We start from the raw sequence: 16,239 nt of genomic DNA, 5'->3' as shown, positions 1-16,239 counted from the left end.
TGTGTGAGTGTGTGTGTGTGTGTGTGTGTGTGCGCTTTCTTGTTCTCTTACAGGGTACAATGTTAAAAAGCCACCGCTAGTCGCCCCCAGTGCTCCGACTCTCTGGGTCTTTTTGTCTCTAGTGCAGATTAAACGTCACGTCCGCACTTGAACTTGAATTTTATCCCATTGTACAGAGGCAGCCCCAGCCATAGAGAGACCGAGAGCTCCCAGAGAACCCGGACTCCGCCATCTTCACGTTGCAATCTATAGCTCCCAGTCCGCGCCCGCACCGACCCAGGCGCACTGGGCGAGCCGCCCCTCGGCCCAGCTCCCCTCGGGCCCGCGGCGCCAGGGGAGCGCTGGGGAGCGCTCGCGGGGACCCGGCAGCCTCTCCGGCCGGCGCCAGCCTGCCAGGTGAACTGGGAAGGAGCCGCTCCTGGAGTCCCCCCAGAGCCTCGGAAGGGTCAGTCTCCGAGAAAAAAACAGGCAGCCCGCAGAAAACCCAGAAACAACCGAACCGGGGCAGTTTTACATTGCTTTGGGTTTCTGGAGGGGGCGGGGTGAAGGGGTACGAGACAAGTCCCCAAGTTTTCTTTGCTTTTTTTTCTTTTCTTTTTCTTCTATTTTTTATTTGTTTGCATTTTTTTTTCCTTTTCCCCCCTCCTGGTAGAAGTGCGCTTTCCACCTACCAGACCCTGAAAGAAAGTGTCAGGAGCCGGTGCAAAATCCGGTTTAAGTTCAAGAAGACATTTGCAAGTCCAGGAGGCCAAGCAGTTTGAAGAAGTGTAAGCAATTTTTTTTTCCTTGAAAAGAATATATTTTTGAAGAAATCAGCCAGTCCGCGGCAAGCAAGAGCAGATTTTTTTTTTTTGCCTTTCTCCTATTTTAGATCGAGAGGTTTTTCTTTTTCCTTCTCTTTTTCTTTTTTTTGCAAACAAAACAAAAAACAGCATAGAAGAAAGCGCAAAATAAAGAAGAAGAAGAGGAGGAAGAGAGGGCAAGAGGGGAAGGAAAAAAAAAAAAACCAAAACACCAACCCGGGCAGAGGAGGAGGCGCGGCGGCGGCGGCGGCAGCGGCGCGGCGCGGCGGCAGCGGCGGCGGCTCGGACCCCTCCCCCGGCTCCCCCCATCGGTGCAGCTCTCCGGGCGATGCCAGAATAGATGCCGGGGCAATGTCCCGCCGCAAACAGGGCAACCCGCAGCACTTGTCCCAGAGGGAGCTCATCACCCGTAAGTGTCTGCGGCGTGCGCGCGAGGGGCCGGAGGATGGGGCTCCGGGCGCCCGGGGCTGGGGACACCGAGCCAGGCGCAGCCGGGCCGGGCGCCGGGGAGGCCCGCGGGCTCGCAGAGGCAGCAGCGTCGGCCCAGAGCATGGTAGGGGGCGGGGGGCCTTGGGAAAGTTTCTTTGCAGCCCGGAGAGTCCGGGCTCTGCGCACTCAGACGCGCCTCGGGCTCGGGGGCCTGCGGAGCGGGCTCCGGGCCGGGGAGGGGGCGCGCGGGCTGGAGGAGGTGTGTGTGTGCGCGCGGATCCCGGCTGGACGCTCGCCCCTCCGAGCGGCGTGTGTGGCGGCGGCGGCGCTGGTGGCGGGGTTTGGAGAGGAGGGGGAGGGGGCTGGGGGAGCGGAGGGGGAGGGGAGCCGGGAAGTGGGGAAAAGTTGGCTAGCGCGTGGGTCCGCGCTGACGGCGCGGGCGGAGGAGAGCGGGGTGCGCTCGGGCCTGGGGGAGATGCGGGGCGAGGGGCGGCCGCCGGCTCCGAGTCCCCCAGGCGCTGCACCCGGTCGGGCAGGGCGCCGGCCACGCCGGTCCTAGGATTCCGCAGCCGCCTTTCTCTCCCCTCCTCTTGCTATTTGCAAAAGAATCCAGCTGCGTGGCTGTTTGCCGGGCTCCTGCACCCCAACCCCCATTTCCCCACCTCCGTCTGTCTCCTGGGATGATCTTGTCTTCTTTCCCCCACTCCAAAAGAAGGTGGGGGCATCGGGGGCTGGTGAAAAATCCCCGCCACGGGGGGAAAAAAAGCGTTGTTAGCTAGGAGTGGGATGTGCTTGTACAATAGTGGAGGGGGGGAAGAAAAAAAGAAAAAAGGAAAGAGATCTATCAATCTCTCACCCATCTTCCTATCTCGGATCTTTCATCTCCCCTATCTAAATAAACAAGGCAGGTCGCAGTGGAAATCCACGGGCTGAAATCGTGTGGATTTCAAGCAAGTGGCGGGGCGGGCAAAGTCAGGTAGCGGGGCAGAGACGCAGCAGCTTCCAGCGCCCCAGTCGGGTTTATTTAGCAAAGGGAAGAAGCGTGCGGGAGCGGGCCAGGTACGGGGTTTGCAGGGGAGCTCGCCCGGCTGCCTGCACGCTTGCACCCCCGGAAGGTCGGCTCACAGCGCTCCCCGCCCGCCGCAGCCCGCGGGGCCGCTGCTCCGCGGCGCGCAAACCTTTCCCCGCGGTCCTTTCTCTCACGGTGCCTGGGTCGCCTTTGCTATTTTTTTTTTAAATTGTTTTGAAACTGCAATAGAAATAAAACGTCCTCTGGGTGCCATCGAAACAGCGGGCAGGTTGTGTTCCTGCAATCCTTGGAGCACCTCGTCAGGCTGGGGCCGGGCTGCCGGCGCGGAGCTGGAGAGGGCTGCGCGCCCAGCCGCCGCCGAGGACCGGCTGCGGGGCGGCCGAGAGCCGAATATTTATGTTATATTTTTAAAAATTTAAATAAATAAATAAATATATAAAGGGGTTCTCCCCTCCCCTGAAAACCCAGCATAGGCGCCATCTGCTCGGAGCATTTGCTGCTGCCATCTCTCCTTTGTTACAGCAGATACATTAGTAAGAATTTGTGGATTTATTATTATTTTGGGGGGAAGGGAATAGATATTAAAGTGGGCTTGCTTTGGGAGAGGGATACCTTTCTGGAGGGAGGGAAGAGGACTTCTATTTTTCATCATTGTAACATCAAAGGAGACTCGCTGGTTGCATTTAAAACAAAATGTTTTGCAACCATATTTGAACCTGGTTTGATCAAGGTCCTCATCGCCAGTTGACATTTCGTCCTTTACCAATCCTTTAGCAATCGCTTATTCTACCCCCCTCCCCCGTTTAGATGGTGGAGTGGCTGTTAGAATGTCTGTACTTGCAGACGCCTAATTTCTCCAGGAGGCAATTTGCCCCACAGAGCCTCTGTATAATTGCAAGGGTTGTTTTTGAGGAGGGGGAAGTTGGGGGGGGGAGTCCGGGAAGGGGGAGTTGTCTGGGGTGCATTGCCAAGCTGGCAGCAGCGAAGGAGCCAGGAGTGTTTGCAGTTGTGTGTAAAGGGGGAAAGAAGCAGGTAGGTTCGCTTTGCTTTTGCTCTCTCCTCTCTGGTGTTCCTGGGACCTCAGGAGCAAGCCCTGGCCAGGAGGACTGGCGGCAGCTGGGCATGGGGGGCGAGGGGTGCCTAGTGCAACATCCTTCCATCCTTCATTTGTTTCACGGCTGTTTCAGTCTTGCTCAGAGCAGTGCTGGGGAAAGCCGGCTGACACTGGAGCAGTGGCAGGGAAGGAGAGGTGGGGAGGAGACCAGGGGGCAAAGGATATCCCACCTGCCTTCCTGGAGCGCACGGAGCCCAGTGCATATGCAGGGGTTTAAGCAGGGAGAGTGGTCCAACCAGTTTTCAGACAAGGCTATTTATTATCCAAAAGCAGCTGGCTTTTCTGTCTGTCCTATGTCACCCGGAAGGTGGGAGTGCAGGCAGGGGAAAGGCAAGAATTGGATGCAGTTTAGGCTGTAGGGCCTGTGCAAGTGTGCCTTTCCACAATGATGCAGGAGTTGTGGGTCTCGGGTGCTCTGGAGCCCTGGCCAGCAAAATGGGTGCTGCCGCAGCCCCGATCCGGTGTCCACATTTTAGATTTCAAATGTGAAAGAAACAGCCTAAAACGTGGTGCGTCTTCAGTTGGGTGGCGCCCGCCGGCCTCAGGTTATCTAGAGATGATGCAACTCAGTATAACTGATGGTTTGAGAAACAGAAGAGCACACAAACAGCATCGATCATCTTGCAGGGGGGTTGGCAAGTGGGAGAAGGGCTCCATAATGAGCTAGTTAAATTTACAGACAGGGCCAGTGAGAAGAGGAGTGAGGTAGAAAAGAGAGAGTGGGAGACAGCTGGGGATGAAGACTGAGGCTTCTGGTTTGTTTCAAAATGTTTGACCCAGATGGATATGGCTTTTAAAACCGGAGGACAGACACAGCTTTCAAGAAAAACAAACACAAAACAACACAGTGACAGTGGTGGACAGGGTAGGATGAGGACCAGTGACTGGCCAGGCAGAGGGAAGGGCCGTGAGCCCACTGCGCCAGGCCGGGTGAGTGGCGAGGCAGATGAACCCCAGGCCGTGCAGGAGCTCTGAGGCTTCCCAAAGGAAATAAGAAGGCCAGGGTAGATTACACAGCCCCAGCGAAGGTGATTTTTTTCAACAACCCACCAACAGGTTTCCTTGGAAGGTTAGTAATTTTCCGTATGAATCCACGATTTTGCAGAACAACTAGAGACCCAAGATTTGACACGGAAGTTAGGGTGTGTTAATTCCATGGTTGCCTTTTAAATTAGGCTTTGCTGTGGCTGTGTGCTCTGCAGGCCGCTGTCCTTACAATTATCTTAACTCCCCAGGGTAGAGTATATCTCCAGGTGTCCACATATCTTTCGAAATTGGGCCTCTGATAAATTTCATAAGACCTGGGTCCCTCTTCTTTTTTGGTAGTTGGTGGGGGGAGTGAAGCTTGTCTCCCTTCTGCACAGAAGGGAACCCCATATCGTTAGAAGTGTGATATAAGTCAGCTGCTCTGATTCTAAGGGAGAATAGAAATGTGTTCATCCAAGGTGTTATGCCAGGCGGACTTTATTCATTTGTAATTCACACCTGAGAGAAAAAATAGCCATGAGCATATTTTAACAACCCATAATATTTTTAAAGGGTAGTCTTTCCGTCCCTGAAAATTATGCACGGGGGCATATTTCCTTTTTTTATGAGGGTGGGAGGTGGCTCTCTGTGCTTTGGCCTTGGCGATTTTTGTCTGGCCTTCAAAATATTTCGTAACAGAAAACGAGTCATTTCTCAAGTGCTGGAGTGAATGCAGTTGCTTTGGTGAAGGCGGCCTTAGGAACATGGAGGGAGGCTGAGTCAGATGCTGGGGTGTGATGCTTTGCTGACCACTGTGCAGGGCCAGATGGGTCTTATTGACCAAAGGGGAGGCCAATTTTGGGTGCACCGGACAGTAATTAGCATCTGTCTCAGGTGAGATGGAAGCGCGCAAAGCAATCGATCCGTTTCCCACTGTAGAGGACACCGGTTTCTAGCGCCTTATCAGAATCGAGCTCTTGGCACTGTCTTTGGGCTTAGAACACGGCTTGCACCCGCCTTCTCTTTTTCCTTTTCATCTCCTTTCTCCGATCGCTTTGCATTCTCTGTTGCTTGTTGTGATAAAATACTTTCCAAAATAAACTTTCAGTTGAATTGGCTTTTAGTTGATGGCAAGGCTGCAACGCCCAGCAGCGTCTGGCGCCTCTTGGCAGCTAGGGGGAGCTCGGTGCCCGTGTCATGCGTGGAGCCGTCGCTGCGAGGGGCCGGGACCCGGCTTCCATCAGCTGCGAAAGCAGTTTACGTTGCTGCAAAATGTCCTAAGTGTGAAGTTGTAATATTGATTTTCCTGCAGAGAGTCGAGCAGGACAAAATGAGAATATAAGTTTGAGAAATCTATTTTCAAGCCATCGGCATTGATTTACAAGCCCTCACTAGGCAGATGGGGGCAATTTTCTTTTTTCTAATTTTTTTTTTTTAAACAGTTACAATTGTTAGCTTTGAATGGGCGTGTTTCCTCCGGTTACTCTGTGGTCTTGACTTTCTGAATTGCACTAGGTCGTTGAGGCATGCCTGATGGGGTGAGGGGGTCTGGGAAGAGTGAACCTCGTTTTGTCCATTCCTGTGTTGCATGTCACAGACCTGGGGATCTGCCACTGCTCTGGGGAGTCATGCGTCTAAAACAGCTTGATGAGGGGAGATCTTTTCAGCTCAGATTTTATAACACTTGGATCCTCAATTCCATTTATTAGGTAATGTTCCCACTGTACTAAGTGAAATAGCACCATCCCCCAAAGAGATAAAATGCCAACTCAAATAATGTGTAAAACTTTGTCTGGAAGGAGTATGTGCTTGCTAGACCCAGCGTTGCTAATACCTTTCACCCCAAACGGTGCCCTTAATGGATGGCTTTTCATGACACGATTTCTCCCCTAACCGTGTAATTTCGTGCTGGGGAATATGTGTGCTTTTGATCACGGAATTTGTGGATCTATAATGTCTACTTCCCCAAGTTCAAGAAATCTGCAGAGGGCTTCCCTGGTGGCGCAGTGGTTGAGGGTCCGCCTGCCGATGCAGGGGACGCGGGTTCGTGCCCCGGTCCGGGAAGATTCCACGTGCCGCGGAGCGGTTGGGCCCGTGAGCCATGGCCGCTGAGCCTGCGCGTCTGGAGCCTGTGCTCCGCAACGGGAGAGGCCACAGCACTGAGAGGCCCGCGTACCGCAAAAAAAAAAAAAAAAAAAAAAAAAAAAAAAGAAATCTGCAGACAGCACAGTTAACCCAGAGTCTTCTGCTTGAGTTCAATATATGGGCAGAAGAGGTTACGTGGCGACAGGAAAGGAGTGCTTTATTCTAACCTGAAAGAGAAATAAATTAGGTCAGACAAAAGCCTAGCGCTGTCATCAGGCAGAGCAAGAGCCTTCACTCTCCAGTACAGAGGGCCAGCAATTTATCTGATGATTTCTCTACTTCATTTAATGTTTGAATCGAGCCTGCTGTAAGCATATTGTGGCAGCGAGCTCATTTGACAACTCAGAGATGAGGCGTCACTGTCACCTCGAAGCCTTGGGCTGGGACAGTTGCCTCTGGCCTGCAGAAAACCGTTAAAAAAATTCATTTCAGAAATCCCCAATCCTTTGCCTTGGAACTTGGGGGAGTTTCACAAGCCGTAACTAAACACAGACTACAGATACCACAATGTGTGAAGAAAAATATTATATGGGGGAGGGTAAAGATGGGGTCCTTGACCTTTGGGGACTATCTCCTCCATCTCCTATGGCTTAAGGAAGGACCTTCTGGCTGTCCAGTTAGGTCTTACCGTTAGCTGAAACTCTCCAGGGACTTTGGACTAAGTTTAATGCTGTTGTCACATCTGGGAGGACAAGGGACAGTAAATGCTCCTTGGGGACCATGCCCACGGTCAAGTTGTTGATGCCGGCCAAGCGTCTGCAGGTGGTGTTAGCTGTGGGCCCACTGGGGTATTTTTTTCATGGGGAGAGGGCACATCAGAAGACCAGGGATGAAGGTCTGTGTCACCCGGCTGCTCTGAGCATGGCTTTGTCACTTTCCAGCTCTATTTACTCACACGATTGGGCCTGGGGGCCTGTGTGTCCTTTTCCCCACCCCCGGCTTCCAATCCCACACATCTTCCTTCCTTCCCAGAGAGCCAAACCTCAGTGAGATCTACCCGAGCTGTCGTCCCCTCCCCAAGAAAAGCCATTTGTTGACCGCCTCCCTGGAGCAGTAGTTTTCCCCAGGCGTGTATAAAAAGTGCCGAGAGCAGGCTATTTGGAGACACATGAAAAGCAGAGGGACACACTTCGTGTGTCTTCTGCACGAGCCTACGAGCGGGGTGAGGGGAACAGCATCGTTTTTACTGGCAAAAGTGACACCAGATTGCGCTTTGATTAACGGTGCCACATTCACGGGGGCTCTCGTCCGGCATTTTGACGTATGCGAGTCTTTTGTGTAGTTGCTGAAATTCAAGAAATTCATTCTTTATTTCTTTTTCCAAGGCAGCTGATCATCTGCCTGGGTGTTGGATCAGACAGACTGAGCTCTGGCACTATAACGAAATCCCAGACCACACAAAATTAGGTAACTTCAAAGAAAAAAAAAAAAAAGCCTCTGTTTTACACAACTTTTTTATGACCCCCTTCAACTGAACTGCTGAGATGCAAATACACTTGAGAATGTTCTAACAACTTCTGTGCTAAAACAACACACAAAAATGACTCAAGGAAGTTGAATGCCAATGTTACTGTGATGAACGTGTACCTCAGAAATGGATGCTCTGCTAAGAGTTAAAAAAGTGGTGAAGGATCATGTTTAAATTTCTACCTTGGAAACGAGATGCTGAAAGCAGCTTCCACTCTTGCTAGTTTGCTGTCAGCCTCAGAGAATCTCCTCCAGTTAAGGGCTTGTAGCTCAGCGTCCTGTATGGATGGTCCTTTTCTTCTGCTTAGCACCTTTGAAAAAGCACAGCGTTAAATAAAACAAATCTCTTCGTTGGGCCCCGAAGAATGCTTTTATATCGCATCGTTATGAGCTCTGTTGTGTCTCTGAAGATTTAAGGCGTTTGCAATTTTATGGAATCTTCTGAATGTGTTTAGAAGTATTTCTGTACCTTTCCTTTTTTTTTTTTTTTTTCTTTAAAGAACTATTTTATTTCTCAAATCATAGGTCACTCCATTCTTTGGTCTCATGGACTTGACTTTTTTCTTAGTAACCTTTTAGTAGTGGACGGGCTGTGTGAATACACCTGAACGCTGCTTTCCTTAATGGGCTCTTTTTCCTGCTTTTGAATGTGTGAGACCCGGCCTCCGGAGCTCAGTTTTGCGGGATCTGGAGAGGTGGATGCATTGGGGGAGGGGGGAGAGGTTGGACTGAGTCCATGGAGCAAGTTAGGGTGTGTTGCAACAAGCTGATTTTAACACGCTAAAGTATTCTGAAACCAGGCAGGGGGCATGGAGGACCATGTGTGTATGTATATGGGGGTGCCCCTCACACCCTCAGAACTCCCCACCTGGAGTCTACCGGCTGGGTTCTTCCTGCACCCCAAACCTCTCCTCAGATCAGGAATCCCCGCCTTCCTGAAATGCAGGCCAAGCCTTCCCCATGATGGGCCCAGTCAGCCAGACCCTGGGTCATTTTCACGGGAAGGGAAATCCACGTTACAGGTAAGGTTGTGCCCTGGCATCCTTCTCTCTGCCCAGATGTCGGAAATCTTGAACATTTCATTTTGAGGCGTGTGCTGTGTCTGGCATGGAGCAGATGGGCCCTTGTGGGGTGGTGGCCGGCCCTGGTGTGTGCCCGTCCCTGCAGCGGATTTGAGGGCGCTGGGGAGGTGGCCTTTGAGGGTCTCAAGGAGGCTCGGGGTCTGGGTGACACCTGGAACAGGCTGGAGTCCTCAGCCCTTCTCCCTGGAGGGCAGGTGGTCCGGGAAGAGAGAGCTCATCTCTCTGTGGAACCTGTCTCTCACCAGTCTGGCTGCACCCCCCCTGGGTCGGGTCCTTGCTTGGAGGCGGGAGTTTGGTGGGCAGACGGGGGGCAGGGACCCGGTTGCGTCCTGACCCTCCGTGGCCCCTCGAGGAACGTCCTCGGAACACGTGCCTGGCTCGGCTGAGGCTCCCCGCTTATCTGCGACTCCTCTGCTGGGCACTGCGCGATTCCCTCTGTGCGGAGAACTTCATAAATGTCTTGTCGAGCCTTTAAGCGTCATCTAGTCATAGATTATTTTCTCCACCAAGAATTGATTCCTTCTCGCTCCCATCCACCCCTCCCCCCGCCACACACGGTTGTTATTTTCTCTTGGAGCCAATAAATTAAACATTGATGGAAGCTCAGAAAGTGTCGTGCTCCGTCGAGTTGGCGTTTTAGTGGCATTTAGGTGTCGCCTGGGGTCTCGGCCCCTCCCTGAATGTTCGCGGGGAGGAGAGTGAAAAGATCCTTTTGCAGATTACTGGTGAGCACGGGCTGGCTGGCAAAGGCTCCGTCTTCGTAGGAAGCAGGTGTAACGTCTCCAGTCAGAGGCAGGGCTCCGGCAGGCGGATGGATGCTCAACATTTCTTGTAAACACTCGTGCAAATAGGATGGCGGCTGTGACGTTGGTGGCCCAAGATTTTGAGAGCCTGGCACCCCTCCTCCCCACATCCTTCCCCTATCCACCCACGCCCCCATCACTGAATCGATAATTCTATGTAGGTGTCTCCTGGTCTGTGGCTTAGCCATTAAGGACAGCGATTTGGATTTGAATCAGTGCAGGGGTAAGGGGACACGGGCCTGTGCGCTGTGTGTGCAGCAGGGCACACACGCTGTGCTCTGGGGACAGCAGGAGGCCCGCCCCTTGGCTGGAATTCCCCGAAGGGCAGGTGCAGGGGCAGTTGCTAGGGGAGACCCAGGGTGGGCGGGGCCCTTGGAGCCCAGCGTGTGTGTAGGGCAGTCACTGACCAGGTAAGGCTCGCTAGGCCTTTGCAGCTGCCGGGGGCCTGTGGGCTGCTTGGCTGGGCCGGTGTTAATGATGTCTTTCCATCTGTCTTCTGCCCACATTCCTTCCCAGCCAAGCATGGGCGAGCGAGTCTTAGGACCAAGTGCTCCCTCGTCCACTTAACAACAACGTCCATTATTATCTGCGAACCCCAATTTCATTGCTTCTGAATGCATTTATCAGCTGGGAGGAGGCCTCGCCTTGTGAATTAAATGTGGTTTTGTTGTAAAGGAAAATTACAACAAATGTGTAAGTGTGTGTGTGTAAATACACGTTTGTCCATGTGCTTTCGGACGTCACATTTCAGGACCCACCCCAATCTGATACCTGACGTTTAAACAGGTCGTGTGCTGCATTCATTCATTTTTCCTCCTAATGAGTCAAACATTTTAGCGATCCCTCTACTTTATTCAGCTCGTACTAGTGAGGGCAGCAGTATTTTCCAGCGCTGCCTGACACTCGGGGAGCTTTGCGTGAAAGCAAAAATCCTCTCAGGGGAAAAGACCTCATCTTCGCCTTCTTTTTTTGAAGAAGTTTGCCGGACAGGGCAGCCTGAGGGACTGGTCTGTAGGGTTTGGGAATTTGAAAGGCTGTTTCGTTTGTATGTGGCTTTTCACTTTCCTGGTGCTTTCTCGTCGCTGGGTGCCTGTCCCAGCAGGGGCCGGGTTCTCTGAGGCTATGTGGGCTCCATCGAGGTGCCCACAGGTCAGAGGAAGGAAGGTTCTGGGGTGGGGGCCAGGCCCATCTCACTTTGCCCTCCTCTGAGCTTGGGCAAGTGGTTCTCTCTCCTTTTATTTCTTCTGTGAGGGACAGGGTTCTAAGAAGGGACACACACACAGACACACACACGCACACACATGCACCCCACACGCCCAGCTCGGTATCCGCCTGCCAGCGGAAGTGAAACCACAGCCCTTTGGGGGTGTCTCCGAAGGCCTTGAACATGAGATTCAGCAAGCTGTCTTGGTCCACCTGCTCTGGCCTAGAAATTTGACAGTTTTGGGCTTCGGGGTGACGTCGCTGCCTTCCTGGGAAGTGCCTCCTGCAGAGTCAAAGCCCAGAGCTCCACGTGCCAGGGGCTGGGCAGAGGGAACCCCATTCTTGGAGTTGGGTGAAAACCCCTGTCATCCTAAGGAGTTTTACTTTCAGCACTGCAAGTGGGGAGGGGGGGAAGGGGATTTTTTTGTGTTTCTTTTTCTCCTGCACGCCCTTGGAGGAGGCAGTGAGCTGGACCCGGGGTCTGGAGACCCGAGTTCAGAGCCGTCTGCAGGATGGGACGCCAGCAGCGCCTGGCTGCTCAGGCTGGTTGGCTGGAGGGAGAAATTAGACCTGCAGCCCAGTGAACGGCTTCGGCTATTTTCAAACTCAATTACTGGGACTCACAAGGGCTTGCTGCGTGAGGAAAGTGAAAAGGCAGAGGCCGCCAAATAAAGGAAAGAATACCAGATGTTACCCAAAACAGCAAAACAAAAAAAAAAGGAGAAAAAGGAAAAAGTACTGGTACAGAGTCCTTAGCAAAAGATGGAGGGGCGAGGGAGGGATACTTATGAACAGGTGACCTTTGCTCATTTTTAAATTTGTCTGTGTTTCTTTTAAAAGAGAAAAGAAATTCGAAATTATGTAGCTTAAAACCTCCCAACAGAGAGGAGATATTCATGCTTCTTCCCAAAACTCCCACCAGGAGTACGGATGGACGGACTTGGCTGAAAAAGTTAATGAAAAGCAAAACCAAGCAAAACCAAAACAAGGAAACCAAAGATGAAATTAGACGGCAGAAAACACCTCCCCATCCTCAGAAAGGATGATCAAGTTGGGATTTGGATGGATGAGCTGTTGTCTTTGTTTATTTTTATCAAATGCCCTTATGGAGGCAGCCGGCTGCCAGGCCCGCTCTGGAGGGCCCGGGTACCTCCACAGAACTCACCCCTGTTTCATTTGAATTCTCAATTTCATTTTGTCCTTTTTCTTTTGCATTTTAGCGCATTTCCTTTGTGCCTCTCTCTCTCTCTCTTTTTAACAAAACAATATTTTGACATTCTCCCCCCATTTATTAGAGTTCCTTTTCTAGAAATGGCCTACAATACATCCTTATATTTCTAAAGAACTGTTTTCACAGCCCTCTCCTTTGGCTCTGAAATTATGTATATGTAATTGGTAATTAAAGGTGCGAGCTTTTCAATATAAACAGTATTGCTCAATGTTAGATCATTAAAGGGGAAAGAGGCACTGAATAATTACCTTTTACATTCTGGCAAACCGTTCACAGGAACCTGGAACCCAGTCCCCCCTAGAACCACTGTTCGGCGTGAGGGTTGTGATTACATTTTAACCATAGCAAAGCGTCTTTTCATAAAATAAATTGGTAAATGAATCATGTAGCATTGTCTTCCAACTCTTTTTAAGATAAACCCCGATTTCTTTTTAAAGTGTAATTAGTGGTTTCTGGGGCTGCCTTTGTGCACACTGTTTCTCATACCTTATAGGTTCTTTTTGTTAGAGGTATGCAGACGAGAGATTTCGGATTTCCTCATCTGAGGGGTGTTTCTGTGCGGTCACATTTCCAGTGCGTTTCTACGTGTAATTCATCGAGGGTTCTGTCTGCTTTTCTATAAGCACAGGCGGGATCTCAAATTGTCACTTCCCTTCTCAGCAATACCTGTGCACTGACCCGTGCATGCCTAGTTCATACATGTTACATGTGCCGTCTATGCGGTCTTACACATGGACTCTCACAGGCCCTGGAGAAGCTTGTATTCAGAAAATACAGAGCAGTGATTTATATGTAGGATGGAAGATGCCACAGAATTTTTTCCTTAAATTGTCTGTTCTTTGGCTCTGACCCGTCAATAACTTCACTGCCACGGAATGTGTTTTCCCCCATTCCATTTCTTCCCTCTGTTCTGTGGTTTTCATTATCCTTTCCTAAATACCGTACAACAGAAAATGTACCTGCCTCCTCGGGTTTCAGACCTCTGGCTGCCCTCTTGCTTCTCTGAAGACCCTGCCGCTTGTGCTATCTACATGACGACTGACATTTGCTCTCGAAAAATTCCACCCCGAATTTGCTCAGACCCCGAGGAAGGATGCAACCTCACCGTCTGCTTCCCTTATTTATGACAGTTTCGGCTGCCAGTGTCTCCCAGTTTTCCCTGAGGGGGTTGCTGCTTTTTGAGGCATTTATTAGCTTCAAAATATTTGGGTCCCGCGCCCCCTACAAAAAAGAATGAAAGGAGATATATCGGCTGCTAAAGAAATATGAAAATGTACAGCCCGTTGAAAGTGTGGTTTGTCATCTGCCAAGAAATGCTTTTGTAGTCCGAAGAATTATTTTTTTTTTCTTTTCTTTTTTCTGGGAGTGACAATAAAACCAACAAACAAAAAAGGACAGTGGGGAGTTGGTGAGTGTCGGGAAATCTACAAAGCAATGGAAGGCTGACCGGGAGCAGAGTGTTTGGCAGGAAAGCCGGCTCCCGCTTTCAGCCAGCCAACTCCCAGCGTCTCTTCCCTGCATTTTTTCTTTTTTTCTTTCAATATTTCTTTTTGAACCAACGCTCACTTGTTGCTTTCTGAGCCCGTGGGTTCCTTTCTCTCGTAAGGACTGGCCCTGGGACGCCCGTCTGGGTTTCTGTTTTCTTGTCTGGTGTGCAGCCAGGTCTCAGGTAGAGGAATGCAAGCAGGACTCTTATGAATGGGGAGGACGTGAATGAAAGGTGGGAGGGAAGGGAGGGGGCAGCTTGAGCCTAAGCGGGGAGAGACAGCTCTGGCTCCCGGTTCTCAGCCTTGGCCGCCCATCGGAATCACCTGGGAATCTTACAAAAAAAAAAAAAAAAAAAAAAGGAAAAGACAGCTTGATGTTTGGCTCTCAGTGTAGTTGGTCTGGGGTGCAGCCTGGGTGTCGGGGGTTTTCAAAGCTCCCAGGTGATTCTTAGATGTTGCAGAGTTTGAGAGACACCTCTCTAGACGGCCCAGTCTCTGGTGAAACCAAGATGTGTGTGGATGTGCGGGTGGTCATGTGTGTGTGTCCCTATGCTGAGTTGGTGGTGGGGGGAGAGGCGGAATTGGCAGGAAATAAACTAGAAAGCAGTAAGATCAGTACCACTTAAGCAACAACCTCTGGGAGCTGCAGCGCTGCTCCGGGAGCCTCAGTTTGCCCATCTGTTGCACGCAGGATGGTGAACCCCCTGCCTCCAGGAGTTGTGGGGAGGACGTGGTGACGTCTAGCATCCTGCAGCGGAGGGGCCTGCCTCTTGGTGGGGAAGGGTTGGAATGAGCGATGGGTGCCTGTGATTGCCTAAGCCCATCTTGTCTTCTCTGCCCCCCCCCTCCCTTCTCCTTTCTCTCTCCAGCAGAGCCTGAGCATGTGGAGGCCACCATCCTGGAGGAAGATGAGGGTCTGGAGATAGAGGAGCCCAGCAGCCTGGGGCTGATGGTGGGGGGCCCCGACCCTGACCTGCTCACCTGTGGACAGTGTCAGATGAACTTCCCCCTGGGGGACATCCTGGTTTTTATAGAGCACAAGAAGAAGCAGTGTGGCGGCAGCCTGGGTGGCTGCTATGACAAAGGCCTGGACAAGGGCAGCCCGCCGCCCTCCTCACGCTCTGAGCTCAGGAAAGTGTCCGAGCCGGTGGAGATCGGGATCCAGGTCACCCCCGACGAAGATGACCACCTGCTCTCACCCACGAAAGGCATCTGCCCCAAGCAGGAGAACATTGCAGGTATGGAACGTTGCACTCGTCTGGCCGCTGCCGAAGCCACCTCTCGGGTCCCAGGCCTGCCCTCGCCCCTCGCACTGCGGGGGGGGCTCGCCCTCTGTCTCAGGGTGCTGGTGCTGGGAGGGCCCGGGGGCTACCAGGATGGGGCCACAGGTGGGCTCGCCCTTGCCGAGGGCCCACCATCCAGTGACCCTCAGGAGGAGACGGGCCTGGAGCTTGGAGAGGCCCGGTGGTCTGATGATGGTCGCTGTGCTTTTGGCAACAGGCTCCATTGTGGGGCCTGATCCGTAGGCGGCCAGGAGGACAGGATGGACATTCGGAAGGCTAGCTGGCCCTCCCTTTGCAGGCGTTCTTGGCTTAGTCTCTGGCTTTGGAACCAGATAGTCTTGGGTGGAATTCGTTCTTCACAACTTGGACAAGTCAGTTTCCACATCTGTGCAGTGGAGCGAATGAGACCCATCTCGTCGGGGTGGTCGTGAGGCTTTATGAGATGTTGCATGTGGGTGGGGCCTTCATTTCTCCTCTGCTCTCTGGCCTCAGTTTCCCATCTGTCAAAAGAGGCTCCTTCTGATGTTGCCTGATCCTAGGCGTAGGTCTGGGGAGGGGCCTGTGAGAACTTGCTGGACCATGTGCCCCTTGGGGGAGGTTGGCCGTACCTTCTGCCATGCCCACTTGGCCGGTCATCTGGACAGCTGGCTTTTAGCACCTGAAGAACAGGTGTAGAGGCTTGCGTCCCCTGGCAGGTCGGCTTATGCATCAAGTCCTCTCCGGGTCAAGGTCACGGCGCACCAGAGCCTCTTCCAGGGAGCCTGTGCTCCGTGCAGCCCAGAGTGTTTGCTTCCGGTTCATACTTCTGAGCTCAGGGCCCTGGCTGGCCTGTGTTTCCTAGAAACAGCAGTCTGTCCTGCAGCAAGGCGCTATCAGAGTTCGTGCAGGTGAGGGTTTAGACCCTGCCGATAGACTTTGGACTACCTTCAGGGTCAGCCTCAGTTTCTCCACGTGTCACCAGGAGGGACAATCCTGGCAGGCCTGGTGTGTGGGTTAAAGGAGCAGAGGCTCCACAAATGCTTTGCTAGTGGAACTTTTCTCCTGGGGGTCCCTTCTGGTGTGGCAGCACACAAGCAGGTGCTTGGCTGGGAAGTTTGTGTATCCATCTCCACCGTGTCTTGGTCCTAAACAGACTGGATGGACTGAGGCTTTGGGTGGTCCTTGTGGGGTGAGCCTGATGGAAGTGGGGCACTCTG

The 16,239-nt window shown here is 52.2% G+C and overlaps 1 protein-coding gene across 5 annotated transcripts in view; it reads left to right on the top strand.

The window, feature by feature from the left end:
• Positions 1-205: 205 nt before the first annotated feature.
• The window catches only part of BCL11B (BAF chromatin remodeling complex subunit BCL11B), a 94,869-nt gene continuing 78,835 nt past the window's right edge, over positions 206-16,239 (top strand). For 2 of the 5 annotated variants that reach the window (XM_029237912.1, XM_029237910.1), the window contains exons 1-2: positions 206-1,212; positions 14,633-14,998. In XM_029237912.1, coding sequence (XP_029093745.1) covers positions 1,155-1,212; positions 14,633-14,998 — 424 coding nt within the window. In that variant the 5' untranslated portion in view covers positions 206-1,154. Of the gene's footprint in view, positions 1,213-14,629; positions 14,999-16,239 lie in introns of all 5 variants that reach the window. The other 3 variants (XM_029237909.1, XM_029237908.1, XM_029237911.1) reach the window with 3 other exon arrangements.

The sequence above is a fragment of the Monodon monoceros genome, unplaced genomic scaffold (genome assembly GCF_005190385.1).
Source record: "Monodon monoceros isolate NGI ecotype Baffin Bay Population unplaced genomic scaffold, NGI_Narwhal_1 Super_Scaffold_21, whole genome shotgun sequence".
Lineage (NCBI taxonomy): Eukaryota > Metazoa > Chordata > Mammalia > Artiodactyla > Monodontidae > Monodon > Monodon monoceros.
Note: the sequence above shows the minus strand (reverse complement) of the source record. Positions and strands in the feature narration are given on the sequence as shown.